This window comes from Armigeres subalbatus, chromosome 3 (assembly GCF_024139115.2).
Source record: "Armigeres subalbatus isolate Guangzhou_Male chromosome 3, GZ_Asu_2, whole genome shotgun sequence".
NCBI classification, from domain to species: domain Eukaryota; kingdom Metazoa; phylum Arthropoda; class Insecta; order Diptera; family Culicidae; genus Armigeres; species Armigeres subalbatus.
Genome location: NC_085141.1, coordinates 348,565,981 through 348,586,332, shown reverse-complemented (window position 1 = coordinate 348,586,332; position 20,352 = coordinate 348,565,981). Strand labels below are relative to the sequence as shown.

General features: G+C 43.7%; 1 protein-coding gene across 7 annotated transcripts in view; it reads right to left on the bottom strand.

Annotated features, from left to right (window-relative positions):
* Positions 1-7,611: 7,611 nt before the first annotated feature.
* The window catches only part of LOC134225991 (IQ motif and SEC7 domain-containing protein 1), a 466,609-nt gene continuing 453,868 nt past the window's right edge, over positions 7,612-20,352 (bottom strand). For all 7 annotated transcript variants that reach the window (XM_062706475.1, XM_062706474.1, XM_062706479.1 and 4 more), the window contains 5 exons: positions 18,814-19,128; positions 12,048-13,129; positions 11,185-11,988; positions 10,534-10,926; positions 7,612-10,032 (listed from right to left, as the gene is read on the bottom strand). In XM_062706475.1, the coding sequence (XP_062562459.1) occupies positions 9,578-10,032; positions 10,534-10,926; positions 11,185-11,988; positions 12,048-13,129; positions 18,814-19,128 (3,049 nt within the window). In that variant the 3' untranslated portion in view covers positions 7,612-9,577. The remainder of the gene's footprint in view (positions 10,033-10,533; positions 10,927-11,184; positions 11,989-12,047; positions 13,130-18,813; positions 19,129-20,352) is intronic.

The following is a 20,352-nucleotide window of genomic DNA, read 5'->3' as shown; positions in this document are numbered from 1 at the left end:
ACGATACACCCAATATTTTTTTTACACGGTTGGTATTCTTTAATTTCCCGGTTAACCTGATTTTTCACAGCTTTTGAAATGCCACCTGAATATTCTTTGATTTTTTGTGAATTTTATAGGATTAACTCATAGTTTCATCAACGCTAAAGGTCGTAATCAACTAAAACCCACCCGTGTAAAAAAAGAACCGGGTGTACTCCACAGAAAGGCTCTGGGCCAATAAACTGTAAATTGGAACCTTGTTTTGCCAGTTCGTCTGCCTTTTCGTTGCCTTCAATACCACAATGCCCTGGAACCCAGTACAAATGTACTGCATTCTTTTGACATAATGTTCTTAGTGACAGAATGCACTCGAAGACAAGCTTGGAGTTACATTTATAAGTAAACAGCGCTTTAAGCGCTGCTTGACTATCACAAAAGATACAAATGTTTGCATGTCGGTACTTCCTAGCTATGCAAATATTCGCACATTCCAATATAGCAAAGATCTCAACACCGTTGTGTAATGTCCCATTGTCACTGAACGATTAATTCCAGGACCAAAGATTCCTGCTCCCGTTTGCGTTCCAATTTTCGATCCATCTGTGAAGAATTTGATAGAGCCTTGGCGAACCGTAGGACCCCTGACTTCCTATTCCATTCGCGATGTTTCACGCGTCTTGTAGGGAATATCATGGTTAACTATAGGTTTCATCCAGTCTCCAATCATACTCATATTTCTGGTCTTTTTCGAAAGAGCTGGGACACTTCCAAGTGATGGACAAGATCACCTGCTTTGAACTTGTTAAATCGTTCAAGCCTTAGCAAACCTTTCTCAGCTTCCAGCTGCACGTATTCATGCAGAGGAAGCAAATTTAAAATGGCATTCAAAGCCTTCGTTAGAGTGCTTCGCATCGCTCCTGTTATAGCAATCGACGCTAGACGTTGAAGTTTTGCCAGCTTCCTTTGTGCGTTTGCCTATTTGTTTTCGGCCACCACACTAGCGAAGCATACGTAACTTTTGGACGGATCACTGCTGTGTAAATCCACATGACCATTTTAGGTTTCCATCCACGTGTCTTGGAGGGACTCGAACCCTCAACCTCCTACTAATGTGTAGAGATTTTACAAGTAAAGAGAAGTGTATTGATTCACACTCGAGTGCGTTCACACGCGTGCATGTGATTGAAGCAGAGAGAAACATAATCGAGAAAGAGTGAGAATATTTTCGGTCGCGTGTGTGTTTGCTGTTGTGTATTCATCATTCATTTATTTAGTTAACATCTAAACAGATAACACTGAATCAACAATTTGACGCCACAATGCACGGTTCGAGGCCGCATCTCTCCATCCTCGGATACGCCCCACGCTCGCCAAGTCGTTTTGCACCTGGTCTGCCCATCTCGCTCGCTGCGCTCCACGCCGTCTCGTACCTGCCGGATCGGAAGCGAACACCATCTTTGCAGGGTTGCTGTCCGGCATTCTTGCAACATGTCCTGCCCATCGTACCCTTCCGGCTTTAGCTACCTTCTGGATACTGGGTTCGCCGTAGAGTTGGGCTGTTGCTGTTGTGTATAAAATGGTCTGTTTAGGCGCTCACAACAACGTATTTACATGGAAGATTTAGTACATAGCCTAAATATATTATTTATTTATTTATTCAGACTAAGGCCGAAGTAGCCTGTGCGGTATATGAGAGTCTTCTCCATTCGGCTCGGTCCATGAGTACACGTCGCCAAACAGGCAGTCCAAGGAGGGTCCGCAAGTCACCTTCCACCTAATCGATCCACCTTGCCCGCTGCGCACGTCGCCTTCACCGGGTTACTGACCGACATTCTGGCTACATGCCCGGCCCACCGCAGTCGCCCGATTTTCGCGGTGTGAACAATGGATGGTTTTCCCAGCAGCTCATGCAACTCGTGGTTCATTCGCCTTCTCAACATACCGTCCACCATATGCACCCCACCATAGATATTAAGCAGCACGAAAACACCAAGTGCGCGTTAGTCCTCCACGAGCATCGTCCAGGTCTTGTATCCGTAGAGGACTACCGGTCTAATGAGCGTTTTGTAGATTGTCAGTTTGGTACGGCGGCGAACTCTAATCGATCTGAGCGTCTTGTGTAGTCCAAAGTACGTACGATTTCCAGCCACTATGCGTCTCCGAATTTTACTGCTAGTATCATTTTTGGCAGTCACCAGTGAGCCCAAGTACAAAAATTCTTCTACCACCTCGATTTCGTCACCACCGATGCAAACTCGCGGTGGGTGGCTCATATTGTCTTCTCTCGAACCTCTTCCTATCATGTACTTTGTCTTCAACGTGTTGATGATTAGTCCGATCCGCTTAGCTTCCCTCTTCAGTCTGATGTAGACTCTCCTTCATCTTCTCAAAGTTACGTGGCATATCAATGTCGTTGGCGAGGCCAAATAGCTGGACGGACTCATTGAAAATTGTACCACTCGTGTTAATCCTTCTGCGTGTTTCGAAGAAACTCGAGAATGCCCCTGAAACTCGAACTACGCACATCACCCGATCCATCGTCGTTGATCAACCGTGTCAGTTTATCCGGAAATCCGTGGTCGTGCATTAGCTGCCATAACACGTTGTATTCGCGGCATTTCTGCAGTACTTGGCGAATGGCGATCACTTCGTCCGTGGTAGAGCGTTCGCCCATAAAACCCGCCTTGTACTGCCCCACGAACTCCCTTGCATTTGGTGTTAGTCAGCGGCATAAAATTTGGGAGAGTACCTTGTAGGCGGCTTACAGCAATGTGATTGTGCGGTAGTTGCTACAATCCAGCTTATCGCCCTTTTCGTAGATGGGACACACGACACCTTCCATCCACTCCTAAGGCAAAACCTCATCCTCCCAAATCTTGGTAATGACCCAGTGCAGCGCTCTAACCAGTGCCTCACCACCGTGTTTAAGGTCACTCCTGACAGAATCCAAGTTTCAAAGTGCTCGCGTTTTCGGGGGCACACTACTCGATACGGAAGCAACGCACAACTGTCATTTTTATTTTTTCACGCATGCTGCGACGCAGCATAGCTGACGTATCGAGTGGTGTGCCACCGAAAACGCGAGCACTTTGAAACTTGGATTCTGTCAGGAGTGACCTTAAACAGCTGTCCTTGTAGTTGGTCAACCCCAGGGGCTTTGTTGTTCTTCAACCGGCCAATCTCCTCCTGGATTTCCTGGAGATCCGGAGCTGGTAAAATTATGCCCTGCGCCCGTTCTCCTAGGTTCATCACCATACCGCCATCTTTGTCTGCCACATCGCCATTCAGGTGTTCTTCGTAGTGCTGCCGTGCCGTGGATCACCTCACGCTCGTTCGTAAGAAGGTTCCCGTTTATGCCCTTACTCATATCAGGCTGTAGTACGTGGCCCTTACGTGAACGGTTCTCATAGAACTTTCGTGTGTTATTAGCGCGGTACAGTTGCTCCGTTTATTCACGGTCTCGATCTTCCTGCTGGCACGTTTTCCTCCGAAAAATCGAGTTTTGTCTGTTCCGCGCCCGTTTATATCGTGCCTCGTTCGCCCTCGTGCGGTGTTGCAGCAATCTCACCCATGCTGCATTCTTCTCTTCCACTAACTGCTCACATTCGCCGTCATACCAGTCGTTTCTCTGATCCGGGGGCACCGTGCCTAGTGCAGCGGCTGCGGTGCTTCCTATGGCGGATCGAATATCTCTCCAGCCATCTTCAAGAGACGCTGCGCTTAGCTGCTCTTCCGTTGGGAGTGCCACTTCCAGCTGCTGCGCGTAGTCTTGGGCTAGTCTACCGTCTTGTAGCCGCCCAATGTTTAGCCGCGGCAGACGACTCCGACGCGTGTTGTACACCGTCGAGAGTTTTGAGCGCAGGCATACTGCAACGAGGTAGTGGTCGAATTCAATATTCGCACTGCGGTTAGTACGGACGTTCGTGATGTCGGAGAAGAATTTACCGTCGATTACAACGTGGTCGATTTGGTTTTCCGTTTCTTGGTTAGGTGATCTCCATGTGGCCTTGTGGATATTTTTGCGGGGAAAGAATGTGCTTCGGACTACCATTCCGCGGGAGGCTGCAAAGTTTATGCATCGTTGGCCGTTGTCGTTCGATACGGTATGCAGACTATCCGGTCCGATGACTGGTCTATACATTTCCTCCCTTCCTACCAGTGCGTTCATGTCGCCGATGACGATTTTGACGTCCCGCAGTGGGCATCCATCGTATGTCTGCTCTAGCTGTGCGTAGAACGCTTCGTTCTCGTCGTCGGGTCTCCCTTCGTGTGGGCAGCGCACGTTGATGATGCTATAGTTCAGAAGTTCTCAACCTGGGGTTCATGTACCCCTGGGGGTACCTTCGTTGGCCCCAGGGGGTACCTCGGACAAGAATGCGTAATGGCGGCTGTATTTCAATTCCAATCAAAACTTATTGATAAAGTTTTGATAATTGTGTGTTTTTTCTTATTTCAAAACTACGTTTTGTACATAGTATGCATGGTGATTAGTAAACCAAAGCATATTGAATCCTGCCCTCCAAAACCAGCACAGTATATGAATGCCTGTGCGACACAAAATCAATACGCCAAACGATGAATGAGAAAATTAAAAAAAAATAGTGCGATCTACCTATTCGAAACAACATATTGCATAATATGTTAACAACATGCTTCTGGACTTAAATCTAAAGTCTGATGGTACGGAAGCCTCATTTGAGAGGCATGGAGGCTTTTTTTTTACGAAAATCTCAGTTGCTTCGTTGCGAGAGATTTGGAAGCATTCTTTTACGCTTCTTGGAAGCTTCTATACAAGCAGCTCGAAGTCACCTTTCAAGAGACTCTGAAGTTTCTGTTCGGAAGCCTCTTTTTAAGTGGCTAGAAAGTCGCCTTTCAAAAGGTTCAGAAGTTTCCCTTCAAAATGCTCGGAAGCCTTCCTTTAAGAGGCTCGGAAGCCTTCTTTCAAGTGGCTCGAAAGACTCATTTCAGGAGGCTTGGAAGGCTGCTGTCAAACTGGTTGAGAGGCTGCTTTCAAGAGGCTCGGAAGCTTCCTTTTAAGAAACTCGGAATTCTTTTTTCAAGGGGCTTGGAAACTTTCAAAATGCTCAGGAGCTTCCTTTCAAATGACTCAAAAGCTGCCTTTAAAAAGGCTCTGAAGCCTCAAGATGCTCGGGAGCATCCCTTCAAGATACTTGGAAGCATCCTCTCAAAACGAGCAGTGCCTACTTTCAAAAGGTTCGGAAGGCTCCTTTCCAGAGACTCGTAAGCCTTCTTCCAAGAGGCGCTTGAGTCTCCTTTCAAGAGGCTCGAAAACTTCCCTTCGAAAGACTCGGAGTCCTTTTTTCAAGAGTTTTGGAAGCATTCTTTCAAGAGGATCAGAAGCATTGTTTTGAGATGCTCAGATGCCTCCTTTCAAGAGGATTGGTAGCCTTCCTTCAATAGACTCGAAAGCTTCACTTCAACAGGCACGAAATTCTTCTTTCAAGAGGCTTGGAAGCGTACTTTTAGATGCTTGGAAGTCACCCTTCAAGAAGCTCGAAAGGCGCCTTTCAAGAGGCACGAAAGCTTCCTTTCAAGAGGCTGGTAAGCTTCCCTTCAAGAGGCACGAAAATCTTCGTCCAAGAGCCTTGGAAGCGTACTTTCAAGGGGCTCATAAGTCACCCTTCAAGTGGCTCGAAAGCTGCTTTCAAGAGGCACTGCAGTCTCTCTTCAAGAGGATCGGAAGCACGGAAGCCCCCTATGAAGAGCCTCTTAAGTCCCTTTTAAAGAGCTCGAGAGCCGCCTTTCAAGAGACCCGGAAGCCTCCCTTCAACAGGCTTGGAAGCCTCCCTTCGAGAGGTTCGAAAGCCTCCTTTCAAGATGCTCGGAAGCCTTTTTTCAAGAGGCTGGGAAGCTTCCGTTGGAGAGGTTCGGAATTATTCTTTAAAAAAGCTTGGAAGCATACTTTCAAAAAGCTCTGAAGCCTAGTTTTAAGTGGCTCGAAAACCACCTTTCAAGAGGCTCAGAAGCCTCCTTATAATAGGCTTGAAAGCCTCCTTTCAAGATGCCCCAATAGTCAAAAAAGTTTTGTAGGAATCTTAATGTATTCATTTACTTTGAATTGTTTCAGTCAACTTCATGGAGAGTCATATATCCAGTTAGTTTTCAGGTCCGTCTTTCATATATCTTATCTACGTCAGATTCATTTATAGCAAAACAAATTGGGGGTACCTCAATTAATACAAAAGTTCGAAAGGGTACCTCTCAAGAAAAAGGTTGAGAACCGCTGCATAGTTGAAGAAACCGCATTTTATCCACAGCTTGCACATCCTTGCGTTGATTGGCTACCACCCAATCACGCATTGGCGCATCTTGCCCAGCACTATGAAGCTTGTTGGTAGTGTCACAGCTTTGGTAGAAGGTAGCTGCACGATGCCCGCGTTTCCTGCAGCGCTACGAAGTCGAATTTACTGGAATGTAATACATCGCCGTAGATTATCCTGTCGCAACATGCGAAGCCTAGCCTACTTGCTACCAATCGTGATCCTTTATTCGTTGCCTAGGTCGTTGCCGATTGTATCGAGTCGTATATGTCGTTCGTAAAGGTTGTTTTTAAAGGCGGCTTATTGGGCCTGCGCAAACCTCCTGTCTTGTCGAAGGGCCGTCGTGTCAGGTCTGTTTAGCGTCCCACCTAACACTAGGACTTGGGCTTGTGCGCTTTGAGCGGCACACGGTCGCTTTGGCAGATCCTGCTTGCGGATACATGCAGCTTTTTATAGAAGTTTAACAGGGCCCACTGCCAAACCCCAGCACATCCTAGGCAACTATCAGATGGCCTGGGGAGGGATCGTCAAGCCCTTGGACATAGTCCCTTCTTGCAGTTGTGGCACACAATATTGTTGGTTTTCTTTTTCTGCTTCCGGTCCTCTACCTCCAAAGCTTGATCTGATGATACTTCACGTCCATGTTTCAGAACTTCATCAATCACTTTTGTTACCAGCTCTAGCGTTATCTCGTCTTTTTTGCGACACTCCAATGCGGTTGTGAGCGTACTGAGGACTTTGGTAGACTTCGTAGTACCTTCGTATTTCCGCTGGCGGTTGTCATGGGTCTACGAAAAGCAGTTCAACGGTAAATTTCCAGCTGCCTCCATATACAGATGTGCTCGACATGCGGTTAGCGGCAGTGTAGTTTTGGTTGTTCAGTTTTTCAACTCCTAGACGATCTATCTTTAATTCTTCTGGGTCAAAAACCAATTAAAATTATAACGTCTGCTTTTTTTTTTAAACTTTATTAATGTGTATACGTCTTCTATTAACAGTGGTTGACAAATTAATAACGATTTTATTGATTCAAGTTACTATGATTATTTTGCTATAATCGCATGTGGCTTACTCTGTGGCCAGGATAATCGAGTTTATTTTGTAAATCGGAAAGGGCTTCTATTTCAGCCACCGTGGTCTGCTACGTAACAGCAACGTTTTGCTCTGTTAAGCTAACACGAATATTCGGACACGTATACCTACTGGATCGGGATTCGATTCAGTCTATACATTAGCCTCTCTTACTTTCCCTTATCACAAGCGGACTGTAGATTTATTGATAGCGTGCAGAGTTGGAAAACTAGGTGTCAACTTCAATTAGAATGTGATATCTTCAAGTCAAACAGTATTTTCGCATTTTTTGAATATTTATTGTTCTTCTTGTTAAATTGTTTTCATATGGGATTCAAGTGCCGGATGGGTATGGTTGCGTTTGTCGTTTTGCTTTTCAGCTTTGCCGCTCTAATATGGTAGATAATCTGGTGACTAATCCATCGAGAGTTTTTTTTTGTAACGTCCAGGATGGGTTAGGTTGGTATATCTTACTGATGACGTAAAGGGGATGTATGACGACGGGAGAGTTTTTAATCTGGCTACAATTTATAATTCTTTCTTCTGTAGGTTGTGAACTATTGTATTTTTGTCAATTCAATCTACACTGAATGTAATCGAATGGTTGATTTGTGTTATAATCCATTGTATTTATTGGTAATTACGAGTACAATTATTTCCCACCATATTTTTAATTGTTTTTGTCAATTATTTTCAACTGTTTTCAATAATCAAAGTTACTACGTTTATCGAACGGGACTAGATTATTTTATTTTTTTCTCATTTTTGTATACCCTCCACGTGGTTCGTTCGTTTCTCGCCTATAACTTTTCCTGTGTTTCCACATTTTGACGCTAGCCTACACCTTACTTAAATGATACAAGACCGTACTTTCGATAGGACGTATCCTAAGAAAACCGCTCTTCAAATCCGCTCACTTTCCACAGCTTCTAACCCATGGTTACAAATCATAAAACAATAATTTCCCAGCGAATATACAACGTTCCAGATTGGCTTTGTCACAGAGCAAGGACTTCATCACTAGTCAATGTCTCCGTCATTTTACGATTTGGTTAGAATCGCAGGACGGGGACGTTGCTCGCAAAATCCTTGACTTTCAAGCTTCTCACCTTTTGCCTTTTCACTTTGCTGCTGTCTAATAATAAGGGTCCATTAGGCTTACACAATAGAAAATAATATACAGGGTTTGTATTGTTTTGTAATTGGTAAACGCGTATTTTGTTTTGTCCCGCCTTTATCTGGGGTTAATATGATACAAAAATAAATCCACCTCGTCGCTTCGAGTAGGTTCCTTCGCAATATCTCAAGCACGATTCCGATTGGCGCGGAGGCGATTCCTCGTTTGTTAATTTAAGTCAATATATTATTGTTTTTTTTTTCTGAATCTAGGCGTACTATTTGTATGCTTTTAAATGATTTCACAAATAGATTAATTTGTTTTCTGTGGTCGAGAACCAACAAACTGAGCGGAATTACATTAGCTATTATGTTAAAAGATGTTTGTTTAGGCTTAAGGGAATTGATGGGTGAGCTGGATATTGGGAACATCGATCCTAACTATTTACATGCACAATTCCTATCGTTTTGTATATAGATTTTAATCCCGAGAGAAGAAGATTCAACACACCTATAAAAGGAACTTGGGAAATCAATTTTGTCAGATGTATTATTGTTTTGCTATTGCTTATGGGGTAGGTTGATTTGTAGGGTCGAAACACCTATAATACTATGGCTGAATCTAACGGGTGCTAATAGATTACCGATAGAATGGTTGCCACGTTGCTTCATTTACCATCAATATTAAACTCACAATAAATAGGACTTATCGAACGACAAGGCTCATCAAGTAACTTATGTTACTCGACAAGTAGCATATATTCTATGATACTGTTCTATTTCCTTCATATGGACGCCTTAGGAAGACAATTCAAATGTACTGGATTTCGCCGCTTCGGTAGCCTATTTTTATAACTAACGATAAATGAAGAACCGTGGTTATCTATTGTTGGAAGGGAAGTGTTCTAAACATGACAACCAATGTGGAGAATCAATTTCGCGTATATCTGCTTACAACTTTGTGGTTTGCGCGACTTATGAAAAACATCTACCTAATAACTCTAGGAAACAGATTTGGTTTGTGTTTCTTGCGATTGATGCATGACAGACAGTATCTATATTTACACATTATTTTCGGTACAATAGAATTATATTCTTTTACTCGGTTGAATCATTTGATAGGAAGCCTAAACTTCCGTTGAGCGTCCATAGTTGGGACCTGCGGCGGGTGCACTTCCATTGGCCGCTGCCAACGTAGCGCTCTCTTCGGAGCGGGAGAGTTTTCGCTCCCGTCGCGTCATCGGAGGCTGCTGGGACGACGCCGACAACTGATTTGGCTGTGTCGGAATCAGGTGCTGCTGCTGTGGAATTTGTCCGTTGATTGGTTGCGCGGCTGGTGCGGATGCCGCTGCTGGCGGCACGTGTTGTTGCACTATTTGCTGGTGGTAGATGGCACCCATCAGGGCGGTAGCATGCTGGCCGGCATGCATTATGATCTGACCGGATGTGTTGCTATGGGGCAGCATTCGTACCTTAATGTCACTACGTGAGCCCGTGCTTGCCGAGGTGGATTGAAATGAGATCGACATGCCACTATCTAGCGAGCCAACACTACCACGCCGTTGCGGCTTCTCATTACCAACTGTACGTTCCGCAGAACAAAAGATTATTGTGATAAGGGCAGTTACCGATAACAGGTGTGAGTGTGGGTGCGCACGTGGATGGTTTCGTGATTGATGATGGTTATGGTCGCACGATGCCATTGTTGATCGGCCGATGGGTGCAAGATGAAGATTTGATGGATGAAGACCGTAGCGATTCGTACAGCATCGTTGTGTGAATTGTGAAAATGAGACGAAACAGAAAGAATAGAAACGAAAATCAGTGAGTATAACATTCGCATTTATTTAAACAACTATGTATCACATGGTTTCGAATCAAGCACGAAAAACCTGGACCCAACGGAAGGCAAGGCACTTTTAAAGTCCTTCCTTTAGATCCCTTTCGAGGACAAGCCGTATAACAAATAGAAACTATATAATCAAACATAACAGTACAAAGCTTGCTTGTTCCTTCCGGATTTTCCGAACCAAAAGAAAGGAAACCAGCGCTAATGAAGGGGAAAACCGCTAGAATGACTTACATTGTTCGTGCATATCTAAGAGTGAATTGCTAAGAGCGCTTCGCTTCAACTGTGCTTCGCTATGTGTGTGTGCAATTCCGCATTCGCTAGGTGAAACGCCGCCGCCGATCGGGCCACTACCTTGATGGTGATGGTGGAACTGTCCGGCGCAAACTTCGACGTCCGCCACGCCCGAGTCGCGGTTCTCACTGTTGGCACCGCCACGTTGGCCGCGGGCCGACTTTTGTCGCTCCAGCTCCGCCTCGATGCGCAGGGTTTCCATTTCGTCCATCTCGCTGATCGACTCCCGGAGGTCCTCGGCGAACTTGCACCGGTCGTGCTCATTGCGGGCGTTGAATGTGACCAGCACCTTGTTGTCGACTTTCTGCGATAGTCGGATGCAGTATGGGTAGTCTGCGGGGCGGAATGAGAAAGATGAGGATTACTGGCGTGAGTAAGAATCGGATTCATAAATCAGGGAACCATTGATGCGAGGATCTGACATGCTTTTCCTTCTGCAGTAAAGATTGATTTAAAAATTATGCATTTGAAAACTCAATGTATAACATGTTTACGAGGAACCAACAAATTTTGAAAAAAAAAAATCATTTTCTGTCAATCGTTACCAAATGAGTGGACACAGAATGTCAATAATCAAAAAACGGTACTCACTCGGCACATCCAGCAGCGTGACCACCATTCCGCACAGCGGATAACTATTCCGGAACGTGTACGTCACCGAGCTCTTCTTTTTGCTGAAGATCTTGGTAATCACAAGCAGATCGTTGAACAGGAACACCTCTCGCTGGTGCACCCCCGGTCGCTCCTTCTTGTTGATATCCGGTATCTCGTACAGCCGACAGTAGCACACCAACCGCCGATGCGGAAGCGCCAGGTTCGGTTTCTTCCCCACGATCGTCGCCTGGACCTTCATCACCTGCGTCACGTGATCCGAGCCCGGCTTGAACTCGTTCGCCTTCACTCGCTCGTAGATGCCGGTCAGCATGTCCCGATCAATGTCGTGACAGTCGTCGATGCCACGCAGATTCTTTATAAAATCGTCGCAGCGCATCCGCCGTTCCGGCTTCAGATTCGGTGTGTGCAGATCTGTGTTGAGCATGATGATGGCGAAGGCCAGTACGAACACCGTATCGTTGGAACGTAACCGCGCCACAATGTCCGTGTTGCACTGGCAGTACCGCGCCGAGAAGACCTCCATCAGTCGCTCGATCTTTTGTGCCTCCCCCGGCATTCGGAAGTAACCCTGGAACTTGCGCAGAGCAACATCCACCTGCATCCCGGAGAGATCCAGCTCACCGGCGAAGCAGTCCAGCACGGCCATATTGAACTGGTTCTGCAGGTTTCCAAGGTACTCGCCAATCATCTGACGAGAAAGTCCCTTTCGAGAAATGAGAAACCGGGCAACACCTTGCGGGGTGTTCTCCAGGAAGCCCTTGCGGATGAGGTAGGTGATACCTGTTAAGAAAAAAAGGTTAATATTTGGTCGCATTGTCCTTCACATTCCTTAATCTTACCTCGTTCGGGCTTTTTGTTAAACAGATTCAGTCCAACCCGGTACTGCCGCTTTCGGATCGTCTCAGATACTTTGTAGCTGGTTGGCGTCTGCACGATGTGGTCGTGCTGCTCCATTGAATACTGCGCGGCGCTGGTGTGTGAGCTGAGGCATTCGTTTTCCAAGCTGCTGATAGTGACGTTGGCACTGCTGCCACTCTGTGCTCCGGCGCCCGTTGTCGGTCCGATCATATGATCCGGACTCTGAGCGGTCATGACGATCCCGGTGGCACTTCCACTGCTACTTCCCGGACCCTTCCGTTTCCATTGGGGAGAGCTGGATCGGTCCGATCCAATTTCTCCAACACCTTGTATCCGTTCGGCAGAGGCTGAAGAATCGCTGCCAGAAGATTGCACCGAGCTGAGCGAACCATTCTCGGCCGTTTTGCAGAGACCGTTAGGCCTCAGTGACCGATTGGGTGTGTGCTGGGAGGTGATGCTAGACGTTCTCTTTGGTACTTCCGGTGGCACTTTGCGACTGGCACTGCTGCTGCTGGCAGCTGATCCCGAACTGCCACCGGAGCTTCCGATGCCAATTCCCCGGGGGCGCATGTAGATCTGTGCGGCCGTGTAATGTGGCGTGTAGGGACTTTGGTGTACACCGCCAGCGGTGGCAACGATGGCCGCTCCGGAACCACTGTTCCAGGACAGATTCATCGACGAGATGGTCGAGTCCAGCACGGAACTGCCGCCGCTGACGTTCAGATCCTGGGACCCGTATTGACTTTGGTACTGTTGCAGCTGTTGGTGGGGCGAGGACGAAGTAATTCCTCCGGTACTGTAGTAGTGCTGTTGCTGCTGGTGCAGGATATTTACATGCGGGTGCGAGTACTGCTGCTGCTGTTGTTGTTGCTGGGGTGATCCAGTGGCAACGGCCGCAGGCATCGGACTCTGGGACCAGGAACTGTTGGCAGGTGGAGCTGGTGAGGCGTTTCCGGATTGACTGCGCGGAATCGGACTGCTGTCCAGACGGCGTTCACGAAGGGACATGGAACGGGCCGGCGTCATCCGGTGGTGCAGCGTTCCCGGCGGGGTGGCGGAGATCCTGGGGGGCAGGAAAAATTTGGGATTAGGCATTTATTTGATAATGATCGAAATCAAAGACAAAATTACCAAGGAATATTAATTAAACAATATTTTTACAGCAAAATTTATGACAAAAACAACTGAACAAAAACAAACACGAAATAGAGGGGCGTTCTTAAAATCCGCCCTCGATTTTGTTATGATTTCAATACCAAATTTTCAAAACGACTTATCTGCTTTTGTAAACAAAGATTTAAACGTCGATTTGTCGAATCTGATCGCACTTCCACGCAAACCAACACCATCAATACGTATAGGTGAAGGCTTCGTCTACCTTTTGATGATATTGATTTGCGTGGGAGTGCTATCAGATTCGACAAATTTACGTTCGAAACTTTGTTTACAAAAGCAGATAAGTCATTTTGAAAATTTGGTATTGATTTGAAACATCAAATTTTAGAGCATTTCTACCTGACGGGTTGAAATTTCAAGTTTCGAATCATAGACAAACAGACGAGTTTTTTTTTAATTTCGTAATATTGCTATTGCCGCGTTCTTCTAAAACGCTCAGTTCTTCGCGGTGGTAACGCGCAAGCAAAGATTGCGCAGCAGCGCGCCCAGAAGCTTTTACACAGGGTGTGTGTCTGTGCTTATTTAATCTTAATAAATCTGACACGAATGCACCTTTCTGGTGTAAAGTGTCATTAATAAACAAACAAACAAACATTATTTAATAAGCGATGTGTGAAGTAAATTAGGTTCTGCAGCGACTGTATGTAACCTCAATCTGGTGACAGTTTAGTAGCTTCTTGTTGGACTCAGCCAACCAATCACGAACTCAACCCTTGTCGGAGTCGGAGCCCTCGTCGGAGTCAGTGGAAAGTATATTAGGTTCTGCAGCGTCTGAACGTAGCCTCAATCTGGTGACAGGTCAGTAGTACTTCTTGATGGACTCAGGGGCAGCCAACCAATCACGAACTCGACCCTTGTCGGAGTCAGTCGAAAGTACTACTGAACTGTCAAAAAAGTTCATTCGGCGAGGACCGAATTCATTCGTGACGTCATGCTGCAGAACCTAATACTACTGAACTGTCAAAAAAGTTCATTTGACGAGGACCGAATTCATTCGTGACGTCATGCTGCAGAACCTAATGGGCGCGCCCCAGCGCGATTCGACGGAGGCTGATTAAGATGATCATGATCTGAGTGTTTATCTTGGGATGCATAATATTGCTTTTTGCATTAAAACTTTTCTTTTCGTCGTTCAATACAGTTACATTTGTCTTCAGCGACTGTTTCCCCGATAGACCTTTTGTACAATGTTTTTCACTCATACATAAATAATACTGTCAAAACTTTCATTATTGACAATAGAAAATTAAGCTAAAAGCTCTATTTTTTGACATCGGTGCACTCACACAAATAATGGACATTAATTGTCAAAAATCAGGGTTACCAACTTTATAACTTTCGCCTTGTCGCCGAGTCTGGCGCTGAACAGGGATGCCAGGGGATATTTTCAAATGTCTTCACAGTCGAGTAAAAATGTCTTCAAATGTCTTCAATATCAAAATTATGATTATCAGTGAAAAAATGTCTAAGTCCAATAGGTTTGTAAAATCATCTCCTTGTTTTACGTAGGGTAAAACGTCCTATCGTTGTGGTATGCCCTAATGTTGCGGTAGTGTTGAAATACTCCATTCTGGATATAATATCATTAAAAACAATTGTAGGTACGCTAAAACTCTTCGGATTAACAAATAGAACAGCTTTTGTTTTACAAAATTCCGTTCAAAATGATGAAAAATCAACTTTTTTCGTTAAAAATTTGAATCCTTTGAGCCTATTATTGCGGTAGTGTTAAGGTCCTATTGTTGCGGTATCGCTCTTCATAAGAATTACATGCAATACCGCAACAATAGGACTGACCTTCAAAAAATATCGCAACGATAGGCAGCTGCGTCCTATTGTTGCGGTAGTTTGTTTTTATTGTGATAAAATCAAAACACATAAGTTCAGCACAATTGACGTAATATTTACGAAACTATAGTTAACGAGCATCCTATTCAACTACTACAATGTGAAAATCGACCAACAGGTAATTTTTGAAGAATTTTTGTAGTGAATTTTGTTTTGACACGGTGCTTATCCCCTCCATAATAGGTCGTTTTACCCTATCGTTTATTTTTTAACACTCAAATTGTTAGAATTCAAGAGAATATTCTTTTAAATCTTCATGAGTAAGGGAAATGACTTTCCCTTGGATTTTCTAATGAGTCTTAAAATATAATTCCAACGGATTCTTCTAACTGAACTGAATTTCCTTGTGGAATTTTTCTAAATTTATTTTTGAAGAATTGCCTGTAGGGATTCGGAAAAAAATTACCGTGGAATGAAAAAACTGATAAGAAAATTATTTTGAGCTTTTTAGTGGAATGTTTCACCTGTCATAAGACGAGTTTATACAATCCCATTGAATTCCACCACTTAATTGTATCTTGACAGATACGTATTTCGACCTCAAAGGTAAGGCCGTCTTCAGTGTCTCGTACTTGACTCGACTCAAGTACGAGACACTGAAGACGGCCTTACCTTTGAGGTCGAAATACGTATCTGTCAAGATACAATTAAGTGGTGGAATTCAATGGGATTGTATAAACTCGTCTTATGACAGGTGAAAAAAACTTCCTGTGGAAATTTTCGTAAAAATGTGGTACATTGAAAATCCAAAGAGACATCACTTAACTTTTAAATACAAATCTGGAGTACATCCCACGAAAATTTAGACAAATTTCTTGTGGAAATAAACATGAATTCTTTGTAGGAGTAATTTTGTGGAAATTAAGATGAATGTCCCGTTTAAATTTTGGGGGAATTCCTTTACTGCCCATACTTGGGTCCCAGAATGAAGAATCGATATTCAATTTCTTTCACAGAACGGTGAAGTTAATCATCCTGAACGCGTCAGTTTTCCATTTGACTTAAAAATCGAAAGGAACATGATTCAAATGCACTATCAAAACACCGCAACCTTTGACAGTTGAAATATTTGCTTAATATGTCTTAAATAAAAAATATTATTTTAACTGATTTAGACTTTTACCACAATTTTTATAACTTCGGTTTAAGTATTCCTGACCGACGCACTATCGTTTGCAAACATAAACGAGGACCCAATTCTCCTTATTTTACACGAATTAATTTTTTAAAACGAATTTTCATTGAATTTTTTTTCTAAAATCCACGGAAAATTCATCGAGTTCTTCAAAATTTATTCTCTTTCTCGACGGGTATTCTGGGAATACCGAAAAGATCAGATGAATTATAAATAAATTTAAAAAAATGGTTCTAGCCCAACAACTCATAGTAAAATTCTGTCTATTTTGGCGTTTGAAATCAATTAGATCGGTCATTGCGTTCTGATACAATGATCGAAATACCTTTTTAGCAGACACGTCGAAAACGCCACCGCTACCAAGCAAAATTTCAACGAATGCTGCCATCGGGAATTTTTTAACCAGCACATAACTAAAATGTGTTGCAGTTGTCAACATTATCAACCGGCTAGTGTAAATGTGTTTTTACGTTTGATATTTAAAGCATGAGACATCAGTCTATTATGTATAACTTTTGAAACATTTATGTGATCTGCACATAGAAGTCACAAAATTTATAAGTTAGACAAAATTTTCAAAACGACTTATCTGCTTTTGTAAACAAAGATTCAAACGACGATTTGACGAATCTGATAGCTCCCCATACGCAAACCAACACCATCAATAGGTAGGTGAAGGATTCCGCTATCTGTTGGTGATGTTGGTTTGCGTGCACGCATAATTACAAACTGTACATGGATATTTTCCCGTGCGGTCGACAACAGTATCCTTTACTGTTGACAACTGTAAATGAACAATCTCATATAAAGTTTTAACAGTTTGCGGTACGGTTATTTGACAAATAACAATATGTTGAATGGGTTGTTAAGTTATGTCACCATAAAAAATCGTCTGTTTTCGCGTGCAAAATTTTCGCTCAACAGTATGATAAAATGTTGACATATAATGCAGGAAATAAAGAACATTTTAGAGACAGCATGATATATGTTGACATTTAGTGATGATGTCGAGCAGTTATGGTTGAATCGATCGAAAAGTATTCGATAACCGCAACGTAAACTGTGAAGCTATATCTTACATCGTAATAGTGATTCTGACCATATAACATGTTGTTTTTTATTATGCGGGTGGGAGAGCTATCAGATTCGTCAAATCATCGTTTGAATCTTTGTTTACAAAAGCAGAAAGTCGTTTTGAAAATTTTGTCTTGAACTATAAGAAGAATTTATCTTGAAATTCTTTGAGAACATTGAATAAGGGTCTGTCTCATTTGGAGAATTAAACTTAAAAGTGACAGTTCGAAAATTAAAAAATCACCCCGTTATAAGAATGGCTGGTGCTACTCAGCAATTCCAATAGGACATCGATGGAAAATGATTCGATATCTGTCAAAGTAATCTTGCTCTGTGAGCAGGGCTATTCGATAATTATGGAAATGTCACTTCTAAGTTTAATTTCAGTTTAATTATCCAATTGAGACAGACCCTAAGGGTATGTCTCATTTGGCGAATTAAACTGAAATTAAACTTAAAAGTGACATTTCAATAATTATCGAATAACCCTGCTCGCAGATGTCGAATCCGGGGTGGCCCAGGGTGGCCCGCCTTTCCCAAGCGGCGAGGCCCGGATAATACATCTTAGGTAGGCTTGATTTGTTCGTGGATGACAGGCTTACTCCCCCCTGGTCGAATCATTTTGCATCGATGTCTTATTAGGGTCTCGCCGACATTTCTCACCAACACGAACGCAGGTTCGTGGTTGCAAACAATCCCATTTGATTTTGCCGTGACAGCTGCTCGTGGTTGCAAACAAACCGAGTAAAAGTGTGAGTGAAACGTGCGTGTACGTACACGATCGCAGAAAGCCTAATTGGAATTGCTGGGTAGCACCAGCCATTCTTATGACTGGCTGATTTTCTTATTTTCGAACTGTCACTTTTAAGTTTAATTCTCCAAATGAGATAGACCCTAAGGGTTGGGGGTTGGGTTGGAGAATTAAACTTAAAAGTGACAGTTCGAAAAATAAAAAAACACCCCGGTATCAGAATGGCTGGTGCTACCAGCAATTAATAGTCATAGATGCAAAATGATTCGATATCTGTCAAAAGTAATCTTGCTCTGCGAGACAGACCCTTAGGGTCTGTCTCAATTGGATAATTAAACTGAAATTAAACTTAAAAGTGACATTTCAATAATTATCAAATAACCCTGCTCGCAGAGCAAGATTACTTTTGACAGATATCGAATCATTTTCCATCGATGTCCTATTGGAATTGCTGGGTAGCACCAGCCATTCTTATAACGGGGTGATTTTTTAATTTTCGAACTGTCACTTTTAAGTTTAATTCTCCAAATGAGACAGACCCTAAGTAACTTTTGGACGTCCTTCAGAAATAATGGACATTGTGTGTAAATGAATTAATCTGCAGCTATGTGTCAAAGGAATACTCACAATATATTCCGAAATTTCCCGACTTTCCCTGATATTTTAGGTACGAATCGAAAATTTCCTGATGTTCACCCCGGAAAACCTATTTCGCAATATTTTTGCTAAAAATGATATCATTAGGCATATGAATAATACTCACGTGGCACAAACACGCTGTCCGCCGACAAGACTGCCATCCTCGTACTGCTGCCCGTCCTCCGCGATATGGCCCTGGAGCAACTGCTGCTGGTGCATCAATTCCAGCTCCGCCGCCTGTTGCTGCTGGTGCTGCACCCGCCGGCTCATGCGTTTCTCGGCCTTGGCCATGGCCGTAATGGAGGCAAACTTCTTCACCATGGTGTAGTGCCGGAACGCCCGCTGGATGGTGAGGGCTGCGTTACGCGCCTTAACGCCACCGTACTTCCGCTCCAGTAGCTCGATCTGCTTGTCCAACAGATCCTGCGACAGTTCATACCTGTGTGGATGGCGATAAGAAGGATCGGGGATATTAGAATTGATGAAAGGTGAGAAAAGCAGAAATTAAATGTTTATAAAGTCGAATAGTTAGAAATTTTTTGAACAGAACGTGACAATTATTTAAAATTTTTCGATATCCTCGATTGAAAAATGTATAATGTCAGTCATACATTTAAGAAGAATCCAGAATAAAGCATGCTGCAAGACATTTTCTGAATGAGGAAAATAAAACTAAACTCAAAACTATATTTCATATAGTTTGGCGGATTGAACACAGAACAGAGAATGTAGGTTAACATTAAAGTAAATATCAACTTTAATTCGACCAGACACGCCTAAAAGGACGCAATATGCATTTCCCTATAGGGAAAGTGCACTCATACGTTACCGGCGAGAAGACAACTCTTCCGCCAGTCACTGTCAGGGTGATGATTTGTTTTGATTTTCCGGTTTTCCACGCTCGACTCCGATCGCATTTCTGTGTGTGGGATGATGTGCTATGCAGGGACGTCGACTGAGTCAGTCATCGTAAAATGCAAGCGAGAGAAGATGAGCTCGAGTGTTTGGTTAATTAATGCAACATTTCGAGCAGAAGTGGCTGATTTAAGTGCCATTCGGTGAGATTGATAGAGGAAGCGTTTGAATTTTAACACAACTATCCTATACGGTTGTGGTTCTGATGTGACATGGATAGTAGGGTGAGTCAGTCAAAAACTGATTGACAATCAAATGGTAGGTACCATAAGAAACATCCTCAATGCGACGATTTGAAACGCAAAGAACAATCATGGTCAATTAGGGAGCGTTTACCGTGGATTGCTCAAGACAGAGGCCATTCTATCACAATCATTTAAAAACCGCCTGAGGGAAATTACAGCCAACCGTTCTGGTCTAGTGAATTTCCTCATAATGTCGCCGAACCTGATGATGCCTCGAAACGCCACAGGGGCACCATACTTGTTTTCAACGAGCACACTATATACCGAAGCTCTAAAGTAAGTTTTCGAGTTTCGAGAATTACGATTCGTTGACCTTACGGAGCGCTCTCTAAATTGATGGAGTGCCGCCATGTGCCATTTATAGGTGCTAGGCAGCATGCGCAACGCAACGCGCGTACCTTCGCAGCAAGCGTACAGACGACGAAATTAATAAGAAAGTACCGTGACTATTAGAGAAACCTCAGAAACAGTGGGAGCGCACTGTGGGTTGATATTGGTTCAAA